Raw genomic sequence first — 25933 nt, 5'->3', positions numbered from 1 at the left:
GGGTCAGTTTGTGCCACACTCTATCAGCCTGTATCATCAACTGTGATGTGGGGTAGAGAGGACCTCTAAGAGTTCACCTGCAGCCATCCTACAGTCCTGTCACAGCAGGGAGAGCTTTGGAGTTACAGCAGGTTGCCCAAGGTCTTGTTTGGTCCCCTGGAAACCTCCCAGGATGAGGGTTTCACAACCATCCTTGAGCTCTACACCTCTGGGTCATTCTGTTTTCTCTATGACCATGCTGTAGGGAGTAAAAAACAACTAGATCTCTCCTTAAAGTAAACCTCACAGCATTGCAGCATCCTATGGAAGGAGCAGCTCTCCATGGTCATTTCTAGCCTGAAGAAATAGGTTCTTTTTTAAACCAGATGATTGGGGGATGGCTGTGAAGAGGAATATTCTCTTCCCACAGGACCTTTGAAATGAGCCTGACTAGAGGTGGATGCTTGCATGGACAGCTCTGTGATGTGTGGAGAAGGGCCAGTACTCATGGAGATCCATCAAACACCTGGAGTTCCTACCTCCCCAAGTCCTGAGAAGACAGGACCAGCAGAGAGGATCCTTCCTATTAATTTACTTGAATTCTCAGTGAGATGGAGTTGTTTGGTTTCTGTCCCAAGCCAGTCTGACCAAAGGCTGCATACAGAGGGAGAGAGTGTGGACTTCAGATGGGGTGAAGCCCAGCAGCAGGTCTGGGCCAGCTGTGTGCTGCTGGAGAAAGCAGCCAGACTGCCCAGTGCCCCCACCAGTGCCTCTGTGTTAGTTCACTTGGAAAACCATTAAACATTAACCACTGGCCAGCCTGAGGAAAGCTTGGCAGTGACTGCTACACATTCCTACTGGCTGTGTCCTCCTCACAACAGTGCCTTGCATCTCATGTGCTTCACCAAATCATGCCCTAAAAGTACAACCCAAACAAAAGAAACAAAAATGGCCAAAACTAACACAAAAGCCTTTAATGAATGTCTTCACAGAAGCTTGAGGAATTGTCTGACCTGTATACATAGATCACTTAAAACTCACTACTCAGTTAATGAAAAGATACCATGCATATAATGAAAAGATGCATTTTCTCCAATATTACAAGGCTTTAGCTCTCTTATCACTTTACCCCTTTATAGGAAGAGAAATACTTTAATGGAGAAATAAAACCAGGAAATAAACATATAAAGAGCTGTGATAGCTAAACACAGAAGTGTAGAAATATCACAGTTAACAGTGATCTATCTGTTTGTTCCAGACAGTTTGCAAAATGGAGAACACCTAATTTTTACAGCTGAGATGTGTGAGCTTGTTCTTCTGCACCTACAACCAACATGTAGCATCCCAAGGTATTTCAAAATGACTGTTTAATGAAGAACATACACCTAATTTTCACAGCTCTCAACCTCCTACTATTCATGTATATTTCTGCTGTGCTACTTTTACCATACTGCCTGTCTGCACAGGTATAAAGGTTCCTGTTTGTGCACCTCTTCCTGTATAGGAAGTGAGTTAAACTGTATTTGTATCTGTATTTGTTTATGCCCACTGCCTCTTGCCCTTTCACTGGGCACCCTGAGAAGAGCCTGGCTCCATCCTCTTTGCACCCTCCCTTCAGGTGTTCATAGACACTGAGAAGATCCCCTGAGCCTTCTCTTCTCCAGACTGAGCTGTTCCAGCTGTCTCAGCCTCTCCTCAAATGACAGATGCTCCAACCCCTTTTTGGCACTTCACTCTTGGCAGAGGATTACCTCCCTCAATCTGCTGGCAGCACTTTCCCTGATGCAGCCCAGGGTGCTCAAGGTTCATCTCTGACCAACCTGGTGTCCACCAAGACCCCAGATCTGCAAAGTTCCCATCCACCCAGGTGTGCCCCCTCAGCCTGTACTGGTGCATGGTGTTGTTCCTACCCAGTGGCAGAACTTGGCGCTTCCCTTTGCTGAACTTCGTTAAGTCCTTTATCTTTGTTTGTTTGTTTGTTTGTTTATTGTCAGGAAAAGCTGGACCAGGGGATCCTTGGGGTCCCTTCTGAGCCGTTATTCTCTGATTTTGAGAAAAGTCCCTCTTTGCCCATTTTCCAGCCGGCTGAGGTCCCCCTGAGCGGCAGCACACTCATCTGGTCTGTCAGCAGCTCCTCCTGGTTTTCTGTTCTCTTCAAAGCTGCTGAGGGCGTATGGGGGTAGATGCTGACAGCACTTCCTAGGGGCTTTTTATGCTTAATGTATGCTGTAAGTAATTTTGATGTGCCGCTTTCACACACGCAAAGAAACTAATCTGACCTCTCTGAAACCTTGTCTTCTGACATGGCACAGATATAATAGAGGTGGCCAGCAGGTTTTGATCTGTCAGTTCAACCTCAGAAGTGTCTCTGCTCCTCAGACACTGGACACACATCCAGCCTATTATGAGGTATTTCAGACAGGCGAGAGATCTCTTTCTTAAGGTTTCTGCTTCAGATGATGCCTGCAGAAGTTTCTTGCCATCTCTGACCTGCTGAAAGCTAAATGTCTGCAACTCACAAGCTCTCTGCTTTGTAATCTCAATACTTTTTCAATTTTTTAAATTGAAGAAGGCTCTGCACTGCTTTGCCAGTATCCCTGGCCGTGTCCCTGGCTGCCTGGGTGGCCTTCCAGCAACCACTGCAAAGTCCAAGGCTTTGCCACAGCAATATCTAGGTTTTGCAAGCAGCACAGTTGGTCCTCATCCCAGAACAGATCAGAACTGGCTCTGCCTGTAACAGAACAAGGGCTGTGCCCTGTGCTGCTCAGGGTGTTCACGCTGTCCCCGCTGTCCCGCTGTGGCAGCGCAGGGCCGCTGAGGGAGGATGAGCTCGGAGCGCCGCCAGCGCGGCCATGCCGGGGCAGGCGGAGCAGCGGCCGGGGCCGGCCCGAGCGGCCGAGAGGCAAAATGGATCTCGCTGTGCTCTTGGCAGCGCTCCTGGGACTCCTCATTGTCAAGGCTCTTTTGTTTCAGCTGAGAAACCCGAGCTCGCCTCCTTGCATCAGGAGCTGGATCCCTTGGTTCGGAGCTGCGTTTCAGTTCGGGAAAGCGCCTCTGGAGTTCATAGAGCGAGCCAGGAACGAGGTAATGCGTGTGCTGGCCTGGTGCTCGTGGGTGCGTGCTCAGGGTGGCTGCCTGCAGGGGGAAAGGCGAGCAGAAACTCCTGCCTTCAGTTTTGCCCTTTCCTGTCATGTTTTATAACGTCAGGAGCATTTAAATGGTGAAGAATCGGCTTAGTGCCACCAGCATTGGTGAGTTGTGGATCTGATCCAGGCACGGTCTCTGTGCTGTGATCATCCTGTTTGGACCTCTGCCGTTTTGCTTGTGCAGTCTGGCTGTTTGTTAATCTTGGTTTCAGATAATGTGGAAAGCTCTATGCCAAGTGCTGGGACCAGGAAACGACTTATTTGCATGCCTAAAGTTAGCTGAGATTTTTGAGCACCAGCTGAAAAAAGTCCCTCAGCATTCAAGCAACACAGATGTGCTTGGCAGATCAAATTTTCTGTCCTAAAAATCTTAACTAAACATAGGGGTCAGGATTTACCCCTTGGACTTGAATTTCTTTTTCTGTGTCTGTCGGATAGAAAGAGGTCAAATTCTTAATTTCTAGATATTTAATAATGACTGATATAAACCCCAGTTTCTCACTTTCATTCAGGAATTATATTCCCCCTGCTACTACAGTGTCATCAACCTTGAGTGTTTCATGCTGAAGGATCACACAGCCCCACTACTTGCAAAAAATAGCTAAAAAATGAAACAACTGTTACATCCTGAAATTTGGAAAAAAAACCCCCACATCAATAAATACTGGATGTTTAAAATTTACTCTTTTCATTTTGAGCTTCTAGATTTCATATTTGTATTTCTTTTTGTCTTGTTATTAACTCATGGTGTTAAAGCAGAGGATTAAATCTGATCTTTGAGAACAACAAGAGCTGTCAATCTTGTATTAAAGCACATTAGGTGCATCATGGGGTAAGCTTAGAGGTATGATCTGGAGTTTCTTGGCTTCTCTGTGCTTGACAGGCCAGTTTAAATTTTTTATTTTTTTATTACCGTGTCTTTTCTGTAGCTTTCATCTGTGCAAATGCACACTCATTGGCTCTGGGTTAATTAATTTTGGTGTTTATTTGGTGTTCATCATCATCCAGGATGATGCTGTGGCAGCTGCTGACACATACGCACACTCCAGGAACACCTGAAGGACTTTTTAAACCTCTGGTTTTGTTGGGACAGAAACTAGAACAAGAAACATTCTCAATGGCTGAAAACTCAAAGCAAAGAAGGAGGAGAAGGCTTTCTTACATCCCTCCCTTTCCTGTGTGTTTGCTGGCAGGGCTTCTCCTTTGACTTTTGGTCCAGCAGCTCCTTCTGACCTCTCCCTGTGGTCCCCCCAGGCCAAGGGGGATGTCTCCATCCATCCCTCCCCGGTTGGCCACCTGCCTGCAGCACCATCACCTGACAGTCTCCCTGCCTCTGAGGAAGGCCACTTGTTTGTTGTCCCCTTTCTCTTCTTAAACCCTCCTCAGGCTCTGAAAGTCTCCCTCTCTTCCCACCTCCCACACTGGCACACTGTGCTGAGGCCAGGGAAAATAAGTCTTTTCCTGCCTGCTCCCTTTGAAAGAGTAGGCGCTGTTGGAGAGCACAGCCAAACCAAACACGTGCTGCTGCCAGAGGGGTCATTAACAGGCACTACAGGGCTTGCAAAATCCATCTGCAATAATTCCAGGCTCCTTGATACTGCCAGAACAAGGTTAAGTGTCCTTAATATGAGCGAGCTGCCCTCGTAAAAGGTGTTACAGAAACAGGCTTTAGGCAGTGTGAAACCTCCTCATTTCTGCAAGGTCATTGTCTTCAGGGGAGACTCTTGCAATTCCTCCTCTGGATTAATCCTTCAGACTGCCAAAGTGACACTCATGTCTTTCTTAACTCCTTTCTTCCTTAATTCCTTTTGTGTCTGTCCTTCACTGTTTTTTCTCTCAAGCCCTGGATAACACAGTAAAGTTCCACTGCTGCCAGCCTGCCCTTTGCTTGGAGTTTGCTGCTTCTATTTTCCTCCCACGGAAGAACATGTGGGATGGAAGAATTGTCTCCTTTCCCCCTTGTGTCATCACTGGGACTAAGAAAAGAAAGTTCCCCTGTTCTAATAAAATATTTAATCTCTCATCTAATAAAAGATACCACCTCTTCCTCCTAAAGCTGCCTGGTGAGACAAGTTTTGTAGCAGTGTGGAAAGGACAGGAAATAACCAGAACCACCATGCCCCATAAAATACAGGGTGATCTGCTTAATGAGGGGTTCAAAAGGTGGCTCCCCAGTTCTCCTGGCTAACATGATAAGAGTTAGTAAGAAATTTCAAATTCTTCTCCTCAGTTTGCTGATTAAGCAAACAGGAAAAGTTCAGTTAAACCCAGGAGATTGTTGTGCACTGGTGTGGGGACCTGTGGGATCCATACATCCCTCTCAGAGACAGTGCTGAACTGGGACAAGGTGCTGTGTCCAGGACTGTTGGCCTTTCTGTGTGTGGCTGGGAGAGGGATGGCTCACTGGGTTACCCTGCTGGGGACGTGGAGGGGAGCAGGCTGGAGAAGGCTTCTGGCGGAGCATTTCCATACTCAGTGTCCACAGCTGAGTCCCTGAAGGTCTGTGACTGGTCCCAGGTGTAGAAGACCAAAATGCTGCTGTCCCTGAGCTAGAGAGGGGACATGGCATTGACCCTGTGTGTGTGCACACCCCCGGGAGAGAGAGGAAACCCACCCAGTGCTCCCAGCTCGCAGCAGAGCTCTTGGTGCAGTGCAGCTGTCTCAGCTGACAGTGGTTGCTCCCTGTCAGTGCCCCTGGGCAATATGACTATTTCCCTGATTTCCTTTGGGATTTTGGAGAACATCATTCAGAAGTTTTTATTTCTCTGGAGTGTTACTTTCTTTAGGCTTGAATCTGTCTCTTACTGTGACACTGAAGTGTTTCCCAGTCTTTGGAAAAAAATTAGCTTTCATGAGTGAAAGCAATAAATCCTAAAAGGATTTTTTTTTTCTTTCTATATCTCTATGTTGTGAAGTGTCCTTAAAGCTGTTTCAGATCAGTAACCTGGCTGCAGTGCTGGCAGCAGAGCCTGCATTCTGTTGGTACCTTCCCATAAAACAAGTGCATTCCAGGAGCTGATTTTATTGCAGTGTAACATCAATGTAATTACACATTTTGACAGATGAGCAGTCTGGTATTTTATATCTGGTTATTCAGGTGTCTGTCTGGGACTGCAGCCATCAGGAGATGCTCAGTAACAGGGTGTAAGGAGCACACCCAGGTGAGAGTATGTAGCCTCCTGCTTTTTCTTCCCAGCTCCTGGTTTAGGGATTTGCTAGGCTGGAATTTGCATCTATATGATTTGACCTAATCTCTTTTGTTGCCCTATGTATAAATTTGGCTTCACAGCAATGCACAGCAGTGAATCCTTAATTTAATCATGACCCATATAAATAAAGTATTCTGTCTGGTTTTAAACCATCTAACTCCTAATCTCAAGCCCATTAGCTTTTACATTATGAGGAACTGAGAATGATTGTCTTTTCCTCTTTTCCTGGGATCTAAGTTCACTTAATCTCCTTTTATTGAAATATTCATGCATGTTGTGCATCCCTTTGACTGTGACTAGCTCAGAATATCCCGCTGAGATGGAATGGGCAGAAACACAAATTAAAGATGCAAGCACAGGATGGGTTTAGATGTTTCTTGTCCTTTTTCCTCTCCTTTCCTAGCAAGAGAAGAGCTCCAGATTAATTATCATAGAATGGTTTGGGTTGGAAGGAACCTTAAAGATCATCTCATTCCAACCCTTCTGCCACAACAGGGACACTTTGCACTATCCCAGGTTGCTCAGAGCCCCATCCATCCTGCTCTTGAACACTTCCAGGGATGGGGCATCCACAGCTTCTCTGTGCAACCTGTGCCAGGGCCTCACCACCCTCACAGTAGAGAATTTCTCCCAGATATCCAGTGCAAACCTACTTGCTTACAGTTTGAAGCCATTTATTAGCACTTGCAAAATAGATTTTGGAGTCATTTCAGAGTGTCATTATTCTAAGCCTTCTTCTGTGACATTTCTAGGTCTTCTAATTTTTTAGACTCTCAAATGACTCCAGATCACGAGTAAACTTTTAGTTCTTCTTCCAAAGAATGAATTAGAAAATACTTCTAACGCCACACAACCTTATGTCTCCCTAAAAGCTGTACTGGGCTCTTTTGAAGTACATCCTATTTATCCACTACTAATTCCAATCTTTAATAATGCTTTCTCTAATTTTTTGAGTACCAAAGTGACTCTGAGGCTTCCCAGGTCCTTCTGGCACTATGTTTGCCTGTCCGTCCTCCTGTTGCTGAGAATGATTTAACAGATCACAGTAGGGAGTTCTGCAACTTCTTATTTTAATTCCTCAAGAGTTCTGAATTGAAATATTTATCACTGTTTTACCTAGAACTTGTTTAAATCTATTCTGCTCAATACTTCCTCTAAAACAAGGTCTCAGTCCCTCACTCTCAGTGAAAGGCTCTAAGGTGGGACTGGTCCTACACTGATGTAATCCTAACTCAGGTTCCTTCCCCACTTGGTTTCCTTACACCTTGAGTGTTTATCAGGCTCAGCAGCACACTGGGAGACTTCCTGCATCTGGCATGCTTGGAAAAGTCTCTAATCTGCCTCTGTTAAGGCAGATTGCCTTTATTAGTTTGATTCTCAAACCTTTCTTAGTAGTTTAATTTTGCTTCGCATTCATCAAATGTCATATCTATTTGGACACAAAATTCTGCTTTCTGAAAGATTTGTTTGAATATCTACCATGACAGTGTTGCTCTGTAAGGCTGACTTTTTCTGGAGAAGGTCATCTATGGAGCTTTCTTTTTCAGTTTTGTTAAATATTGGTCTAATTTTAATGATTCCAAATAGATTGAAGGAAGTTGGATGAGATTCAAACCCAGATTGTTGTGTGGGTGTTTGCAGGTTACCAAGATGGTCTCTGGACAGGTAGTCAGTGCTGTCGGTGGAGTCCAGGGGCAGCTCAGCTCCCTCCAAAACCAGGAGTGCAGGAGATGGTCTGGGGCATTGGTGTTTGGGATCCCCTGACTGCGCAGACTCGACTTCTTTTGTCTACTATGGGAACTCAGACATCTTGTTCACATGTAATCACCTAAAATAAAGTGTTCCAATCTTTAATTGAGTGTGACCTTAATTGAATAATTAAGTGTTATTGCAGGCTGCTATTAGTTCAAATTCAATTTTATTTTTAAATTAGTTAAAGTATATTTTAATGTTAATTTAAAATTTTAAACATCTAATTTTTAAGCATGGTACAAATTCACTGATTTTTATCCAGACTGATGATGAGGAGATGGACATCAAAAAGCCATCTTAGAAATTCAGCTGTTATAGAGTCATGGAATCACAGATTGGTCTGTGTTGGAAGGGACCTTAAAGCTCATCTTGTTCCACCTCCTGCCATGGGCAGGGACAAATTCCAGCGGACAGGTGCTCAAAGCCTTGTCCAACCTGGCCTTGAACACTTGTTATTAAAACAATATTCTATTTATTATCCCCCAGAGAGTTCGAACTGTCATTCTTTGTTTAATAATTTGCAGTTGAAGGGCACAATCAAAATTCAGCTGAGGCCAGGAGGAATCTTCTCCTTGGCTTCAAAGAGCTTTTGATGAAGCAAGGATTTACACTACAGACACCAACAGCAAAAGAAATGGTTTAAGTCAATGGCATAAACAATGTGAGCAAGGTGGAATGATCTTTTTATGCCTACATCTGGCAGGCAGAAGATATTACACATTTGTTTTCTAGTTTAGAGTATTTACAAACATCAGTGTTAATTTTGACAATGTAGGAACTCAGAATTGAATTCCTATTGCTGGAAGTTTCAAGAACGCTATAGGATATTAGATTAAGGGAAGATGAAATAATGATTAATTAAAAACCTTTCCTGAATGTCAGTCAATCTGTTCTGCTCAAAGGTTGTTAGCTATTTTGATATTAATATCTAAAAGAAAGAAATCATTGGTATTAGGAGAAAAGACAGGGGGAAGGGAAATATTAAAAATATGTAGGAGGGTGGACTTTTTGCTAAAACAGTGTAGACTGAAACTGTAGGATTATGGATTTTTACAGTATTGGTACTTTGCTGTGTCAGCCAAAGTGTGCAGAAAATAACCCTTACCTTGACTTCTCTAAATCCACATTGGTTGTATTGCTTGAGCTGCAAGGTAATTCAAATATAAAGTGTTAATTTAAGAGAAGAAATGTCTTTACTCTGCAAGAGGTCAGGCACATAGCACATTCCCTTATGGTCATAAGTCTGCAAATTTTGGTCTGATTCATGTTCATGCTGTGCAGTTCTGAGCCAAGGTGAGCAGAGGGCAGGAATGACCAGGTCCTCCCTCCTGACCTCTCAGCAGCACTGAAGTCGTGCTGGGGCTCCTGCAAAATGTGTTAACAGTGTACTGACAGGAAATCTCTGTTTGTTCCAGCATGGACCTGTGTTCACAATATTTGCTCTGGGAAAACGGTTCACTTTTGTTACTGAGGAAGAAGGAACTGAAGTATTTTTTAAATCTGAAGACTTAAATTTTGAACAGGCAGTACAGCAAGCTGTCAAGAATGCAGGTAACTGAGACCTGTCTCTTTTTTAAAGGAAACCAAATCTAGTTACCCAGGAAGATTAAATCCCAACCAAAAGCCTGTTGGCTTTTTGATCATGCCTTAAATGCTTATTTTAATCCATGACTGTGATGTGAAATGCTGAAATTCAATTTCTCCATGATGACCCAGTACTGTAAACCAGCTGAGGGGTTTGGATTCAGTCTCAAGGAATGAGAAGTTTCTGATCCAGGGAATGTTATTATTTTCACCATCCAGCAGTCCCAGTTTGAGATCAGGTCCTTTGCTGTGGCTGGACACCCCACATGCATGTACTTTGTTAAGAGCAGTTGTAGGTAATTCTATCACTTCACTGGAAAATCAGCTTGCAGCAATAATTACTTGCAGCAATAATGAGTTGCAGCAATAATTAGTTGCTACACAGTAGTACAACAGTCATTAGAAAAGGATGAGGTGTTTATGAGGGTGTACTTCTATAGCATGGAGACACAAACTGTTTTTTTTCACTTCATTCAGTTTTGTGGCTGCCTGCACATCTCTGTACATCCCACTGGGGGGAAATCTCTGGATTGTTGGTTCTGGCACTGAAGCTCAACGAGGCAGGAAGATGTTACACAGGCTGGGAGAAGCAGAGTCATTACCAAAATCTTTACATGGTTACAAGGAAGCTTCCAGGGAATTTTACTTCGGCATAATGAGGGTTAAGGCATTTAAATTAGAAGTTAAGTGTAAAAATGTTCACTCTATCTTTCAGTGAAAAATCTGCTTTCCAAAACGTTTCTGTTTCATTTTGTATTTAGTCTCTGTTCCTGCAGAAGCATTTTATGAGAACCATGGTAACCTCTACAGCATGATGAAGGGGAAGATGAGTCCCAGTAACCTGCACATGTTCTCAGGCACTTTGTGTAAGGAGCTCCATGAGCACATGGCTCACCTGGGCACAGATGGCACGGGAGACCTCAATGCCCTGGTAAGGTAAGGGAGACTTGCAGCACATCTCTAACTCAGGGATGTCCTTCATGGAAGGGAAATATTTCTGTAGAGCAGCTGGAGCTCAAAAGTCTTAGAAAAGTTTTGTCAGGGTGCTCATCACAGCTTCATGGTTTCAAAGTGGCTCACAGAGTGGACAGGGTTTCATGGAAAGGTGTTTCTCCCAGTTAGAAGAAGCATCTGAACTGCCTGTTTGGAAGAAAAAAGAAAACACAGCATGTTCCAACAAACCCTGTTTCCCAAAAGATGGGATAAAAGCTTCACATTATTTATAAAGAGCTTAGAAAAATGCTTAATCTTCTGCAGTTTGAGAAGTTTCCATGTTTGAGCCAAGCTTAGCTTGAAGCTTAACTATGACCTTCTGCGACTGACTTGGCTGCCAGAACTTCACGTTGAAAAAAAATTGTTTCATGTGACAGCAACAAAGCTTTTAACTCTTTCTTCTTCCTGATTATCTGGGATAACACCTGTGTCTTGTCTGTCCATCTGTACTACGAGTTGAATATTCATGGAATCCTAGAATAGTTTAGGTTGGAAGGATCCTTAAAGATCCCCTTATTCCATCCCCTGCCATGGGCACCTTCCACTAGAGCAGGTCACTCAGAGCCCCATCCAGCCTGGCCTTGAAGACTCCCAGGGATGGGGACAGGTACTGCCTTTGGTTTGGACCTGTTTCTAACACCTCACATTCACATTGTCTTTTGCTGCCCTTTCCTGCATTATACTGCTGTTAGTGCAGTTAAATCACTTGGCACCTCTCACTCCAGTTACTGCAATTTGGATTAACTGGGAAAAATGTGGAGGAGAGGGCTTTGAAATCTTGGAGGAGGTGATTGGTTCTGCTTTGCTAAACAAGGCACAGTAAAGGTATTGGAATGCAGCATTCTGAATAAATGTTATTTAGCTGTCTCAGAATTAAATCGTTAGAGCCACCAGATGGCCCCCTCTTCCTAATAATCTGAAAATCAGAAAAGTGAGCACTGTTCCCTGAAATCCCCATTTAGCAACACATGGAACACAGCAAAGGCTGCACAAGATTTTCCTGGAGTACAGAAGGGTCTGGGGAAGGAGCTCAAGAGTTTGCAGGATAACAGAGGAGCAAGCATGAAAGAGTGAGATAAAAAGAAACCAGAAAAGCATTATCTGCCCAGGAAAGCTGCAGCCAGAGGAAGGATGTTTCAGGATGTTTGGTCCAGAGGGGTTTGTGCAGTGCCCAGAAGGTTCATGTGGGTCAAACTGAAATGAGAGGGGTGGTTCATGGGGAGAAGGGGACCTCGGTGGCCAGAGCCTTTCTGCTCCTACTCGAATGACAAAACCCCAGCTGGTGAAGTTCAGCCATGTGTAGAGGACCAGCCTGAGCTCTGTGAATCTCCTGCCTCTGTCTAAAATCTGAAACAAGTGTGGGGCTTATAAGTGTGGGAGATGTGAGCCTTGTGCCAGCCCTTCCATACTGGTGTCACCCTTGAGTCCCACAGCTTCCAGGGTGGGCAATCCAACATGCTGCATCCTGCTCTAAAACTGCTGCAACAGCTTCCCTGTGGCCCCTAAGTCTTGGGCATCTTGTCCTTGCAGGCATGTCATGTATCCAGCAGTGGTGAACACCCTGTTTGGGAAGGGCATCTGCCCAACCAGTCCGAGTGAAATCAAGGAGTTTGAAGAGCATTTCCAGAAGTATGATGAGGACTTTGAATATGCTTCTCAGATGCCTGAGTGCTTCCTGAGGTAAAGGGGCAGAGCTGATGATTGTGGTGTACCCACTACAGACATTTATCTTGCTGCAGGGTCAACCATGGGAGGGGAGACATTTCCCCTGGATGTTGCCCAGTTTATACTGATGGTGTGCCCTCAGGTGAAGCAGGTTTTTAGCTAAATGCTTCAAAAAATTCTGACTTTGTCTTGTGCATTTTCTTGGTATAAAGCAGAAATAACCTGGCTAGGTGAGCAGAGCCCAGCTTGGACCTATCAGGGAGTAGCAGAATGGGGTAAAGAGCAAAGGCCTGAGCCTAAATGTGAGTCCCAAGCTCAGGGGGCCTCCAATGAGGTGTCTGTCTGCTCTTTTCCACACCTCAGCTGTTTTCCCAATACCAATCCCAGGTTACATGTCTGCACTGTCACAGAACTGACCTTGGGTAGAAACACCTAAACCCAGGGGAGGTGCTTCCAGACGGTGTCAGTGCTCTCAGGGCCATCCTTGCACCTTTAGCACCTCAGAATACCTTCAGAAAGAATTGAGGATGCTCTAAAAAAATGGCCTTGATTTTCTTCAAGATGATTGGCCTAAGCAGTCTGTCCAAATCAACAATGAAAGCCTGTAATAAAAAAGTATGAAGATGTAGGAGTGTTGCAGTCCCAGGTCCTGGCTGCAAGAGGAGGTCTGGCCAAGGTCTTGGACGTGCTGTTCCTCATGCCAGTCATCACTTGGCTGTTCATCTGCTGACTGCTGCCCAGGGGCTTTTGGAAAACAACCCAAGGAGGGCTTCTCATGGAAAAGGAAATGTTGGTTTGTGTTGCCTCAGTAAAGTGCTTCTTGTTTGTTGCTTTTCTTTACAGGAACTGGTCTAAATCCAAAAAATGGCTTCTAAAATTATTTGAGAAAGTAGTGTTGGATGCTGAAAGGACCAACCCTTCAGAGATCACATCCAAGGTAAACATCCAAGGCTAGGAAATAAGATGACTTTGTTGTATATTCTGACTGAAGCAGTGGAGGGCAGGAATTACTTCAGTACTGGAAGGAATAAGTGAAATATGTCAGCTTTTATAGCTATACCCAAATGTTCCAGTATTGCTGGCACCTGCAGTAGGACAGACCCATAACTTTGACTCCTGTTCCTCCATTTAGTTCCTTTTAAGCAATTCTGAGAATTAACATCTTCCCCTGGGGAATTTTAAGGCAAGGGGTCAGAGCTATGAGCCATCCCCAGCCTGCAGGCCCACGCTGCAGTGAGCAGTTGAAAGAGGTGAGAGAAAGACCCTTCAGTTGTTCCACTGAGGGCACCGTGCTGTGAAACTTCAAAACCTTACATGTGCTATTTATAAACCCTGGTGCAGAGTGAGGAGATCCTTCAACAGCCAGACTGGTAGAAAATAGCAGATTACTGGCTTGGGAGCCAAGTACCCTAAATATTGATTGTGTCAAAGCTGAGATAAGTTGTTCCCCTGGTTATTCTCCTGAGCTCTGGCAGGAATTCTGCCGATAGGGCTGACAGATGTGACGGCAGACTGGCCTGGGAATTTTGATCTACCAAATGGTTGTAGGACAGATCATTAAACAAAACAGGTTTTATTTAGACTTCAAAAGCTTTACATACTGCAATTTATTTAATAAAATAAACCAGATCAGCAGAAAGAAAGAGAAAGCTGGAGAGGAGCTGGTGGGAGGTAAAGAAGGTGCAGGAAGTGGGCAGCAAAACTTGGTGTCTTAGGTTGGATGGGAATTTGGAAAAAATCAGCAATTTTTTTTAATTCAAGATTGGCCTTTTCCCCTCTGAAAAGTAGGCAGGAAGGTTTGCCTCAAGTGCATGGTTGCCCTGCATTTAAGGAAATACTATAAACAAAAGCTGATCCTAATTGCACAGTTGCTATAGTTCCAAATATCAGCCCATTGAAGTCACTGCTTAGGTCGCCAACAAGGTGCCTGAACTAGGGAGTTTGCTGATGTGTCAGAACATCTCTTTATAACAAGGACTTCTGGGCATGATCAGAGAGAACATTTTCTTCATTTCCATTTGTTCAACTGGCTCATTCCCATTTTGAGGTTCTTTAAAGCAGAGGTGTAGAGAAGGGATTAGAATAGAGATTTTTTTTCCTTTCTTTCCGTACAAGCAACAGTAGGGACTGAGGGAACTCAATCCTCTAAAACTTTAAGGAAATGGAGAGCAGTGCAAGTATTCAGGAGGAATTCAAGTGGTGCACTGAGTTCTCCTTGCCCTCTGCCTGTGAGTCTCACTTTGTTTTAATATCTGTCATGTCTACATTGTGCCTTCCAAAAAAGCCATAACTAACATTACTTCTCTTTGAGAAGCTAGTCCTTGAGCTCTAGTAAGCCCTGCCCCAAACTACATTTTAATATATTCTTGGAAATACAGATTATTTTCTTTTATTTTTAACAGACACTTCTACAACATCTCCTAGATAACTTGCAGGGAAAACATCTAGCTCCCAAGTATGGTCTCCTGATGCTCTGGGCTGCCCAAGCAAATGCTGTGCCTGTAAGTACATCAGCTGCAGAAACACCTTCTCTCTCTCCTGCTCCAAAGCCTGGATTTGGGGAGGAAAGGCTTTGAAGCAGAGGTCACACACACTCCATGGATTCCAAAGAAGGGATTATCACGCCCACATGCATCACTACAAATATACCCAGGCTGCAATGTCACAGAAGCAATGACAAGAAAAGCTCTTCTTGTATTTTTCCGAAATTATGTTGTCCCCTGTCATAACATTTCAGGAACATAAGCCTCACAGCTATTAAGATCACAGTCCTAAGCTGTGAAGAGCATTTAACTCTGTTTTGAAGCACTGTGGCTGTATTGTAGAAAAGACTATTTCAGATACCCTGGTGTTACCAATTGTAAAGAGTATCAAAAGCATAATATAGAGTAAGTTCATCTGTGTGTAAACCCTCAAGTGATTTTTTCTCTTTCATTTTTGGGAAATCTGCTGTACAAATGCCAGTGGAAGAAAAGCAGTAGTTTGATTCTAGAGCTGTTAAGTTTTGTCTGTGTTAGAAAAGGATTTGCTGGATTAATGATACTGATATAAGTATGCTAACAAGCCCAATATATCTAAGACAGCTTAGGCTGACCAAAGACATTTACAGGAATTTCTCAGATGAAAAATCCATAGCAGCAAAAACATCCTTTATTTACCATGACTACTAAGCTCTTTCCAGCACAGTTATGTCCATTACAGATGTGCTTTAGAAAAACATGATAGTGAGTTATTTTTATATGTTCCCCTAACGGATATATCTATGTTTTTTGGAGATTGGATATTACTGCAGTTTAGCCTAAGGGAATTTCATCCATTTCAGTGAGGTTTCTGTGGATTCACGTGTTGGCATAAGTGGGAGGCATAGCTTGCTGTCTGTTATCAGGATAACTGACATTCCTTCCACAACACTTACTTCTGTAATATTCAGCTGTAAATAGACATACAGATATTTTTCTGTTTCTCAGAATAGTAACTACCACTGTTCTGGGGAATGGAATGACGAAAGAAAAGGCCTTTCACCTTCCAAGGGCATTTTTTACAAGCACTTTAAACCCTTTTATCTGAAACAATTCAGTTATCCCTTCTTAGCCCATGGAGAGAAGCCACAGTGTCCAAGTGCTGTACAGGAAGGCTAAGCTACAAGATTTGCTTTTCAGAAGGAGGGCTGCATCCATGTCAGTGTCTTTGGGAAATAACAGTCAGAGTTTCATCCCTCACCAGCACAGATGGCCCACGACTAGATCTGTGTGCAGGCTGCACCTCCCGCTAGCTCAGCAAGAGGAGAGAGACTCCTGGCACTGCTGCCAGTCCTTCTGGTTTCATCCTGCTTAAGAGGATTTTCTCCTTTCCTAAGTTTTTTGATTTTCAACTTCATTGCATAATCAGTTAGCAAATTATTTCTAAAGGGGATATACTACTCCTTGTTTTGCTGTTAATTAAAACTTTTCCTGCCCATTTTAGTGTGACTCACTATGACAATGCCCTGCAAATTATTTTACCTCGTTTCTGCAAATGCTAGTATGAATGTATGAATTTATTTTTCTTTCATTCCTGCAGCTAAAACTAATCATGCATGATGATTTAGTAGTTCATTTAACACCTAGTTATTTGAAAATAAAGGATTCTGTGTTTCAAAGCTCAAGGCCAAAGCTATATAATGTTCCCTAAAGATAAGTTCACAGCAGATGACTAGACATAATCTCCCAGGAGCTGAGCCCTTAGATATGGATTTACCCAGGAAGCACAGCTTCCCATGCATCTCAACCACACACTCAAAAGGCCAAATGTTTTCACCTGCCTCTGTGATTTGCTAAAAAGATACTGTCATTCTGTTCCATGTCCCTCAATTCAAGGATTTCCATTCTGTTTAGGTTGCATTTTGGACCCTTGCTTTCATACTCTCTAATCCTGCCATTTACAAGAAAGTCATGGAAGACCTGGCTTCTGTTTTTGGCAAAGCAGGTAATAAATGTGATTTTGTCCTTCTGGAAGCTGGAAGTGATTTATCCTGTGTTGGCCCAGCACAGGGCACACTTGGTCAGTGGCTGGGAACAATGAGTGTTCCAATTAAGGGTGCTACTGATAGCATAGACAGCTCTCAGGTCTTTACTCAGTATATGATCAAGATGTATTTCTAAGCAAACCCATCTCTGATGTTAGCAGAAGGAAGTAGGAAAAGAACAGTATGTGTTTGTCTCTTTGTTCCTATCAGAAAAGAACACTATGTGTTTCTTCATTCCTATCACTTAAACTTAGATTTGTATTTGTATTTCCTAGGTTTTTTTTGCTTTTTCCAGGCAACTAATAGTTGAGGTCTTTCAGTTCAGGTGCTTTTCATGGTGTGCTGTTCACCAGAGTTACAGCTATTCATGGTTAAAAAATGGACCAGGAAATGTTCTTTTCTGTCATCAGAGGCAAATTTTTCCAGCATGGTTGACCCCCCATGAGTAACCTCTTTCCCTCAAAAAGCAGTCACCTATTGGGAGTAGTTGTTCCCATATGCAGTCCCTTGGACCAGAGTTAAACTTTCACAGAAGCTCTTTCTTGACATGGGTCAAAACATGCCAGTAATTAACCAATAAAAAAAAATTCCTGAAGTCTTTCTCCTGGTCTTGTTTCATTTTCTAACGTTAACAGAGTCCAAGAGCTCAGCCATGGCTTCTTGTCTTGGTGCCTACAGTCCCTGAGATTTCCATGCAGTGTCCTGTGAAAGCACAGAAAAACTCTGAAGACTTTTAACTTCCAACACGACTTTGTTTGGCCCCTTCTATCTAATGCCATATCTATACCTTAGAGTTATTGAATTATGTCCAGTGGCTTTTCTTAAATGTTACTGATTTGAGTCTGTTTATTTACTTTGAAATATAAAGACAATTTTTGGGTGTAAACAATGCCTTGAGGTCTTGAAGTATTTCACCCACAGTCGTAAAGCAAGACATGCCAGCCTGTATCAAAGCAAGTATGAAATGTAATTTTTACATGGAGTCTTCCTTCTCATGCCACAACAGGTAAGGATACACTGGAGGTGTCTGAGGAAGACCTGAAGAAGATCCCTTTCATTAAATGGTGCACTTTGGAAGCCATACGGCTGAGGTCTCCAGGTGCAATCACCAAGAAAGTCATAAACCCAATTAGAATTAAGGTGAGGTTTGGTTGTGGGGTTTTTCCCCCAAAGAATGCTGTGTGATTTGTCTGGAAAAGGTCCTCCCAATAGATCTGGGTAAAATTACAGTGACAGAGGTATTCCCCAGCCTCACATATATATTCTTTTTAATAGATTTGTTTATCATCATTAATTTATGAGTGGTTTGGATTGTCTGGCTCACAGTCTTGCCTTCAGTTTTGAATTGATTTGAGATTGAATTGAATTGAACTACAGATACTGATGGCATATAAAAGAGGAATCAGACACTACAAAAATAGTTGAAGGATCTACATTTTAGTTACTGATAAGACTCCTTTTTTGTCCTATTCACTACCATTCAGAAGGGAGGTGTCAGCATTCAGGAATCTGGCAAAGAAATGTTTGGGAAAAAATCCACTCTCTTAAGGAATCAGTGCTTGTGACTATTTAAGATTACTGATCAAATTACCAGTATAATCTATCTATTGTCATAGAAGGCTTTCTTTGAGTTTCTTTGCATTGAAGGAAGTATTTAATAAAATATTTAGGAAAAAGAAAACAGCTCACATGATAAATCAAGAAGCAGGAAAGACAGAAATAATGCTTCTGATCTTTTGATATATAAAAACCCAAATTAGAACACAAATAATCTTTCCAACTTCCCCATTGTTTAGGTTTTATGGAAAAAAATAGCAGCAGCAAGAAGAAACTTCAGACATGTAATGTGGCCACCATGGCTTTATCACCCTCACTTGTCTTCTCTTAGAATCTTCTGCTGATGGAAGAGAACTACCAAGGAGGGACTATTTTGTGAGATTTTTAGTTCTTTTCTTAGAGATTTTTCTCTTTTCAGAATTTCACTATCCCTGCAGGTGACATGCTGATGTTGTCACCATATTGGTTGCACCGGAATCCAAAATATTTTCCTGACCCAGAAATGTTCAAACCTGTAAGTTGTCACTCTTAGTGTGGATATTTTGCTGCCTTTTCTTCCATTCACTTATTTTACAATAAAAGTATATGGATGAATGTGCTTAAATCTGGCTGGAGAATGGCCTTGAATACAGGGACATAAAGGAGGAGCCTGTGGAAATAAAAAAGTCTTTTAATTTCAGTGACATGTTGCAGATAATATGGTACTATTTTAGTGTCACTTTGATCCTGATCTTATCACTCTCTGTAACTCCCTGAAAGCAGATTGCAGCCAGGTAGGAGTCAGTCTTTTCCCTCAAGTAAGAGCTGATAGGATGAGAGGAACCAGCTTCAAATTGTGCCAGGGGAGATTTAGATTGGATATTAGGGAAAATTTCTTGACTGAAAGTGCTGTCAGGCATTGGAACAGGCTGCCCAGGAAAATGGTCACCATCCCTGGAGGGGATTTGTGTAGGTGTGGCAGCTGGGGATGTGGTTTAGTGCTGGATTGGCAGTGCTGGGTTAATGTTGGACTCAATGATCTTAGAGGTCTGTTCCAACCTAACCAATTCTGTGATTCCAAGTATTCTTCTCTCCCTCCTGGATGATTTCTCATAGGTATTATCTCTGCTAATTCAGTAGTTAATCTAGTTTCTTGATTATTATTCCACTGCAGGTGGCTGTGTGGGCAGGCTTGTAACTGCTCTTTTTAGCACCATCCAATATAGAACAGTTTGTCTTTTTTATAGAAATACATCAAGAAGTAATTTAAACAAAACTTCCCTTCTAGCAAACTCTTCCTGATTTGAAATCCCTTTTAACAATTCCTGCTTCTTTGAAATCTGAAGCTGAAACTCTGATGCAGCAGCTTATTTTTTTTAGTAACTTTTTTTCTAAAGAGCAAGTTAGTTTGTTTTTTAGAAACTCTCCCTTTTTTTTCAAGAGGAATAGATGAGTGCCCCTTGGACATTGTCATTCCAAATGTATGACCTTGCTTCATCACCACGGAGATTTTTTTTCTTCTTTATTGGATTTTGATGCTGACAAGTTTCTTCCTCAGAAATCTCTAATCAGCCCTAGCTGAAAAAAACCTCTAAAGTAGATAAATGCAAGATGATGTCTTCTCTGGGACAGCTTCATCAGAGGAGTTCACCAGCAGAAGCTTGACAGGGTGTTACTTGGCAGAGTAGCACTGAGTTTGTGGAGGCTGGTACAGTTTGTCACCCAGCAGTCATGAGATTTGCTTCTCTCAGTGTCACCCACCAGAACTTCAGTCAGTATTGCCTTGTTCCTTGTGTAGTCCCTTTCCTCTCAAAGCAATTTAGGATGGAGCAGGGATCCCTTTGGGTACAGACAAGCTGTTTTTTGTGGAGAGTCTTTCATCTTCTCACACACTGGCTTACACCAGTTAAAGCTCATAGACCTTGCATTTGTCTTAGAAATGTTTTTTCTGTGCAAGATGTGTGTGAGCTATTTGTGTGTCGTGGCACACTTTTGTGGCTGAGGCTTCCCTCAGTACTGGTTGAACATTTGCATTTGTAGATACATTTAAAAAGAGAAGGTTGCATTTTAATAGCTCAAGATGCAGGATTTAGGAAATGAGGACGTATAGGGAAACTGCTTTATGGGTAATTTTGAAAACTTCTCCAGCATTTTAAGGCACCTAAATGTGCTTCAAATGGGAACCTCATTTCTTTCCCTGATTCAGTGTTGACTTTTGGATCCAGACTCTAATACTAACAGGTTGAATGCAAAAAAATGGTATTAGTGCAACTTTGTATTGAGGATTAGCTGTCCAAGGTCATTTTTAGCCTGAAGAAATAAAGTTAAGCTTTATTTATATAAGGCTGATTTGGAAAAAAAAAGTTTCTTCCCACAGGATCGTTGGAAAGAGGCAAATTTAGAGAAGAATGCTTTCTTGGACAGCTTTGTGGCATTTGGAGGAGGGAAGCATCAGTGTCCAGGAAGGTCAGTGAAACAGCTGGAGTTTATTTATTCCCAAACCCTGCAGAGAACAACTCTCTTGAACTGGGCTTCTCTTGCTCTTGGAGATAACGTGTTTGCTTTGCTCTTTGTCAGTCTCCTAATGCACCATCTGCACCTTGTTTAAACTGATCTGAAAGTGGTTTCACTCTTGGAAAAGACAGGTGAAGTCACAATGAACAGGCAGAATCTGAGACCAGTGTATCAAGGGATATTGCCCCCCACCCAGGGAGGAAATTCAACCTGGCTCTGCCCCTGCTGAGGTTTCTTTTCATCAAAGGAGAGTTGCTCCACTTCCATACACACCATTTTACAGACACAGTTACTTAGGTTGCCTTAAACCAGTTCTAAACAAACCTACAGAACATTTCTCAGGTCTGAGACTCTTTCCATTCTCTGTGATGCCATTGACATTTCTGCTGATCTCCAGGTATCCTAACTGTCTCCTCTGTGTTTGAATCTGGTCTTTGCATTAGGGCGCACAGAACTGCATAATGGCTTAAATTGCAGATCCTGTCTCACTTCACTCCTCCAGCAATGCCAGCCTTGGTACTTCCTGCATTCCTTCTGCTGTTTTCTCTGCTGTCCCTCTTCCTGGAAAAAGTCCCAGGGACCCAGCTGCTCCTTGTTCCTGTGTTCAAACATCTCTGTGCTCAATCCTCTGCCTTCAAAACCTGAGCTCCTCCGAGACAAAAATCTCCTTAGAACCCTTAAGACCAGTTGTTTTACCTTGAGTTCCATGTGGAGCAAGGAATCAGGAGGGTGTTGCAGAGGATCTGCATTCTGTAATCTGCACCCTATGGCAGGCTAGAGATGAGGGCCAGATAAACTTTGTGAAGGCCCTTAAGACATGAGCAAAATGAATAAAACCTCTTTCACCATTTAGGCTTGTCAGAGGGAAGTGCTCACTCACTGCTGTACCTTGGTGGCTTGTACCACATTCCTGAGCTAAATCTGAGCACAGCCTCATTCCCAGCAAGGGCAACAGCAAAATTCACAAGAGGCATCTGCAGGTACAGGGAAAGCTGCAAACAATGTTTCTGAAAGCTGCTTGTTTATGTATCCTGACCTATATCTTTGTTCAGGCTGTTCTCTGGACTCTGATAACATCTTTCAAATAAGTTTTTGTTTAGAGAGGAAAGTATAACATTTCTACACAGACAACAGATGGAGAATCTTGTTCTTGCTGAGAAACAAAAAAGCCCTTTCAGACCCTTTGGCAGTCCACATGGTAACACACACCTTCAGGTTTTCCAGCAATAATTGTAAAAGAATAATGTGATGGTCTTGAAAAAAAAGAAAATTAAATCAAGTGTTGTATCAAAGATTCAGGTTGCAGATTACCTTCATACAACTGAATGCTATTTCAAGTTTAAGATGCATTTTTATTTATTTCCTTAATGAGGGTTATAAATTAAATATATGTAACATTTAATTTCTCCATTGCAAGAGTTCAGCATAAAATTAAAAGCTACTATAATCAAACTGAAAGCCAGTAAATAACTTAGCTGTCAAATATTCTACCAAACTGATGTGGGAAGAGCTCCAAAATAGCCATTTCTGTGCCATATTTTTTACTTAAGAGAAAAATTTGATGTCAGTTTGACTGCTTTGGTCAAACCAGATGATTACTGCTTGTGTGACTGTGCTTGTCTTGCATGGGTTGTTGTCCCCTCAAGCACTGGGCTCCAGGGCCCTGCTGTGCAAACAGAGCTGGGACTGGAAGGACCCAGCCTTGCATGGTGCTGCAGGCTTGGAGCTTGGGCCACATCCCACCTGAGCTGTGCTAACAACCATCAGAATATCCCTGCACTCCATTCCCCTGAGCCAAGGCCACCAAAAGCTCAAGGCAATTGCAGTGTGAAATCACAGGGATAATTTGGGTCTGAAGCTATGCTGAAACAAACAAGGATATCCCACTCCAGAGCCCTGGGTGGCTCCATGTGCAGAGCCTGGTGGCTCTGCAGGAGTTACCTGGGGTCTCTGGGGCTTTTTATTTTCCCTTCACACCTGCCAGCCAACTCCATATGCAGTCATGTAGCCTCTTCCCCTGTGAATTCCCCCACAGCTATTTCATCCAGGTTTCCCAGCATTTCTCTGTACAAGAGCAAGGTGGTGTTACTATTTTAACTGGGTATATAAGACTTGTGTCTAAACTCTGCAAAGTGAGTAATCCCATGACCTGGCATAGGTGCACACTGGTGAATGCAGAAAGCATTGTACACACAAGCTTTAAAAACCAGTAGCCTGGAGGGTTTCACCTGCAATTATCCAAAATCTTCTCTGGCCTAAGAAATACTTTTGGGAGAGTGTTACAGAAAAAAGAAACCGTGCCCTTGGGTCTCCTGCTGCATCCTAATGCTGACGCATTAAATAATAACTCCCACTGTCACTGCTCTCTGATGTCACCAGGCTCCCAGCTGTATTATATAACTTTATATAGCACAATTAGTCATATGGCCTTTTCTGTTTGACTGCCTTCTCACTCCTAGGAAGTTATTTCAAGTCAGCAAGTGTTAGGAGAACATAAATGTTTATACAGTGGAAAAATCCATAATGATAAGGAGCTGGTTTAAAATAGGTGTCAGAAGGATACTGTCAGTCCAGTGTTTCACCAGAGAAAGAAGGGGCAGCTGCCACATTCGTGTTCTTTGCTGAGCAACAAACCCAAACTACAGCAGTTTCCCTATGGAAGATAAACTTTCAGGCAGAACTAAAGCACAGAGTGTAAAATGTCTCAAAGACACCCTGTTTCTTACCTGATAATAACACACATGTCATGGTCAGTCTGGAGGGCCAATGCTTCCTCCTTTTTCGTGCAGGTGGTTTGCAATCATGGAAATCCAGCTGTTGGTTGTGCTGTTCCTGTACAAGTATGAATTTGTGCTGTTGGATGCAGTGCCAAAGGAGGTAAGAGATCCATGCACTTGTGTAGCATTGTCCATCTTTATTCCCTTCATTGATCAGGCTCAGCTGAACAACCATGCTCAAATGTGCTTACATAAATTTTGAGAGGAGTATTATAAAACATGTATCTTTGTTTTAACTCAGAAAATCCAGAGTAATTCCAACAGTTCCAGTTAGTGGGGGCTGCACTGGCTATATAACCAAGAGCTTACAAGAATATTTTATCTCATCATTGCCTAAACATTACCAAAGATTTGATACTTGTTGCTCACAAAAACAGTAAATATGGAATGAGATCCCTAATACTTTAAAGATATGGAACCAGAAGTAACACTTGTAATGTTCTTCCACTCCATATTCAGGGGTGGAAGGGAAATTACTAGAGTGAGACTGAATGAGCAGCTGAGACACAGAAAGGTTTTACACTTATGGTAGAACAGCACAGTTGCCACTTCATTATTTGAATATTTTGAAAGTATTCAAAACTGTGGGGATTTCTTAAGAGCTCATGTGTCACCCTGACAGAGTGACTGGAATAATGATTAACCATGAAGGTCCTACTCAATGGCTTCAGCAAAGCCAAGAGATAATTACTGTTATTTGGTCTTGGCTCTCTAAGACTGAAGATGCAAGAATATCTTAACATTAAAGCACAATGGTAATTCCATTAACTAAACTAACTGATGTGTTTTTTCTGAATTTCTTCTTTTTTCAGAGCCCTTTACACTTGGTGGGGACACAGCAACCCATGGCACCATTACAGGTCCGGTATAAATGCCGGGAATGAGAGTTGTCCAGCACTGAGCTTTCTTTGCCAGCCCAGGCTGGATGGATGGACCACTGAGCTGCTTCCTAATCCCACATCTTCAGACAGCTTCTCTGCCTGCACAGTTCTTGATTTCAGCTTTCAGTGCTGTACATTGTGCTGTGCCAAACCAGTGCAGTCATACCTGTGCTCTGCCCTGGCTGCCCAGCTCCCAGTGCTTCAATCCAAGCTCTCCTGCTGCATTCATAATTTGTGGGCCAGTTACTCACTGACTTTGCAAATCTGATATACTGAACTCACCATCCAAACATTCAGGACAAAAAGCTTCAGTGTCTGGAAATCCTGTGTGGAAGCTGTGCCAGAACCAGCGGAGAAGCAGCTCCCTTGGGCCAGGTCACTGCTTCCTGCAGGGTGCTTCAAACTAAGGCCAGACTGGTGCCTCATGCTAGGAAATCACATTGGTAACAACAAACAGCTCCCTGGTGCTGGTGAGCACAAAATCCAGGACAGTCTGAGCAGAGACCTCTGGATCAGCTCCATCCTGATAAACTGTGGGGACTTGTGTGTCACTGCCTGTGTGGGCAGGTGAAGGTCTGGCCTGCTCTGCCTGCAACCAGTGCCGGCATCTTGTGAATAAAATGCATTTGTAATGGAAAAACTGCAATTAGGATCTTGTTCCACTGGAACACCTGAAATTTCTGCTGAGCTTTATTTTGCTCCACAGGATTCAGAATCGGTCCTTGCCTGAATTTGCAATGAAAGTTTGACGATATTTAGCTCCCAATAAAAAATGATTGCAAGGAAAGCTGTTCCTGCTCATGAGACTGGTTGTCTATTTTATCTAGAATGCTTTTCCTTTCCCTTCCATGAGTTATAGAACAAATTGCACAAATCTAAGAATTTTTAATCCTGTAAAGAATACCTAGTAAAAGTTGTTTGAAGATGCTGTCAAATAAGTTCAGATACTAACACTTTAACTGCTGTCAGATTCAATATACAATAATAGCTGGCATGTATTTTTAGTCCTATAAGTAATTATACATAATTTTAAAAGTATTTGCAAAAAATACAAATAGACTTTGAACAGCAGAAGAAACTATGGGAACAACATGCATAGGAAAATAACACATTGTATAATTCATTACATGGTTGGCTTACCTTCCTGATGGATAGAACAACTTCAGTGATTTATATGGCTGGAAAGTGATTCATCCAACTTTTATTTTAGCTCATAATGGTTAACTGTGTATGAGTTGCAATCTTAATTGCTGTTCCACTGTCTATTCCATAACTGAAAGCCATTCCCTTGGATTTCATGCATGGTATTATCTGGAAGTGTATATTTTATTTTTAAAATTTGGAAATGACCATAATATTTGTAAGGCCAGGCTGGATGGGCCTCTGAGCAACC

At 42.6% G+C, this 25933-nt stretch overlaps 1 protein-coding gene across 3 annotated transcripts; it reads left to right on the top strand.

The window, feature by feature from the left end:
• Positions 1-2649: 2649 nt before the first annotated feature.
• Positions 2650-25321, top strand: LOC131081008 (24-hydroxycholesterol 7-alpha-hydroxylase). 3 transcript variants are annotated; one of them, XM_058019843.1, is made up of 13 exons: positions 2650-3063; positions 7976-8154; positions 9502-9637; positions 10432-10606; positions 12194-12343; positions 13172-13265; positions 14731-14829; positions 16702-16792; positions 17839-17972; positions 18808-18903; positions 20746-20834; positions 23672-23759; positions 24472-25321. In XM_058019843.1, exons 1-13 carry the CDS (start codon positions 2832-2834, stop codon positions 24541-24543), a joined length of 1635 nt encoding a protein of 544 aa, XP_057875826.1. In that variant the 5' UTR covers positions 2650-2831; the 3' UTR covers positions 24544-25321. The 3 variants fall into 3 exon arrangements, with proteins under 3 accessions (XP_057875826.1, XP_057875827.1, XP_057875828.1); XM_058019844.1 differs by lacking the exon at positions 20746-20834 and having other exon boundaries at positions 24472-24555; XM_058019845.1 differs by lacking the exon at positions 7976-8154 and having other exon boundaries at positions 2837-3063.
• Positions 25322-25933: the final 612 nt, after the last annotated feature.

The sequence above is a fragment of the Melospiza georgiana genome, chromosome 3 (genome assembly GCF_028018845.1).
Source record: "Melospiza georgiana isolate bMelGeo1 chromosome 3, bMelGeo1.pri, whole genome shotgun sequence".
NCBI classification, from domain to species: Eukaryota; Metazoa; Chordata; class Aves; order Passeriformes; family Passerellidae; genus Melospiza; species Melospiza georgiana.
The sequence above is the reverse complement of the archived record's forward strand: the minus strand, read 5'-3'. Positions and strand labels throughout refer to the sequence as shown.

Bases quoted from the DNA above. Each gene is read 5' to 3' on its own strand.
- LOC131081008 (XM_058019843.1), top strand. From the start codon at position 2,832: ATGCCGGGGCAGGCGGAGCAGCGGCCGGGGCCGGCCCGAGCGGCCGAG. The intron at 8,155-9,501 runs GTAATCACCTAA...TGTTTGTTCCAG, and splicing joins CTCAGACATCTTGTTCACAT to CATGGACCTGTGTTCACAAT. The intron at 13,266-14,730 runs GTAAACATCCAA...TATTTTTAACAG, and splicing joins CTTCAGAGATCACATCCAAG to ACACTTCTACAACATCTCCT.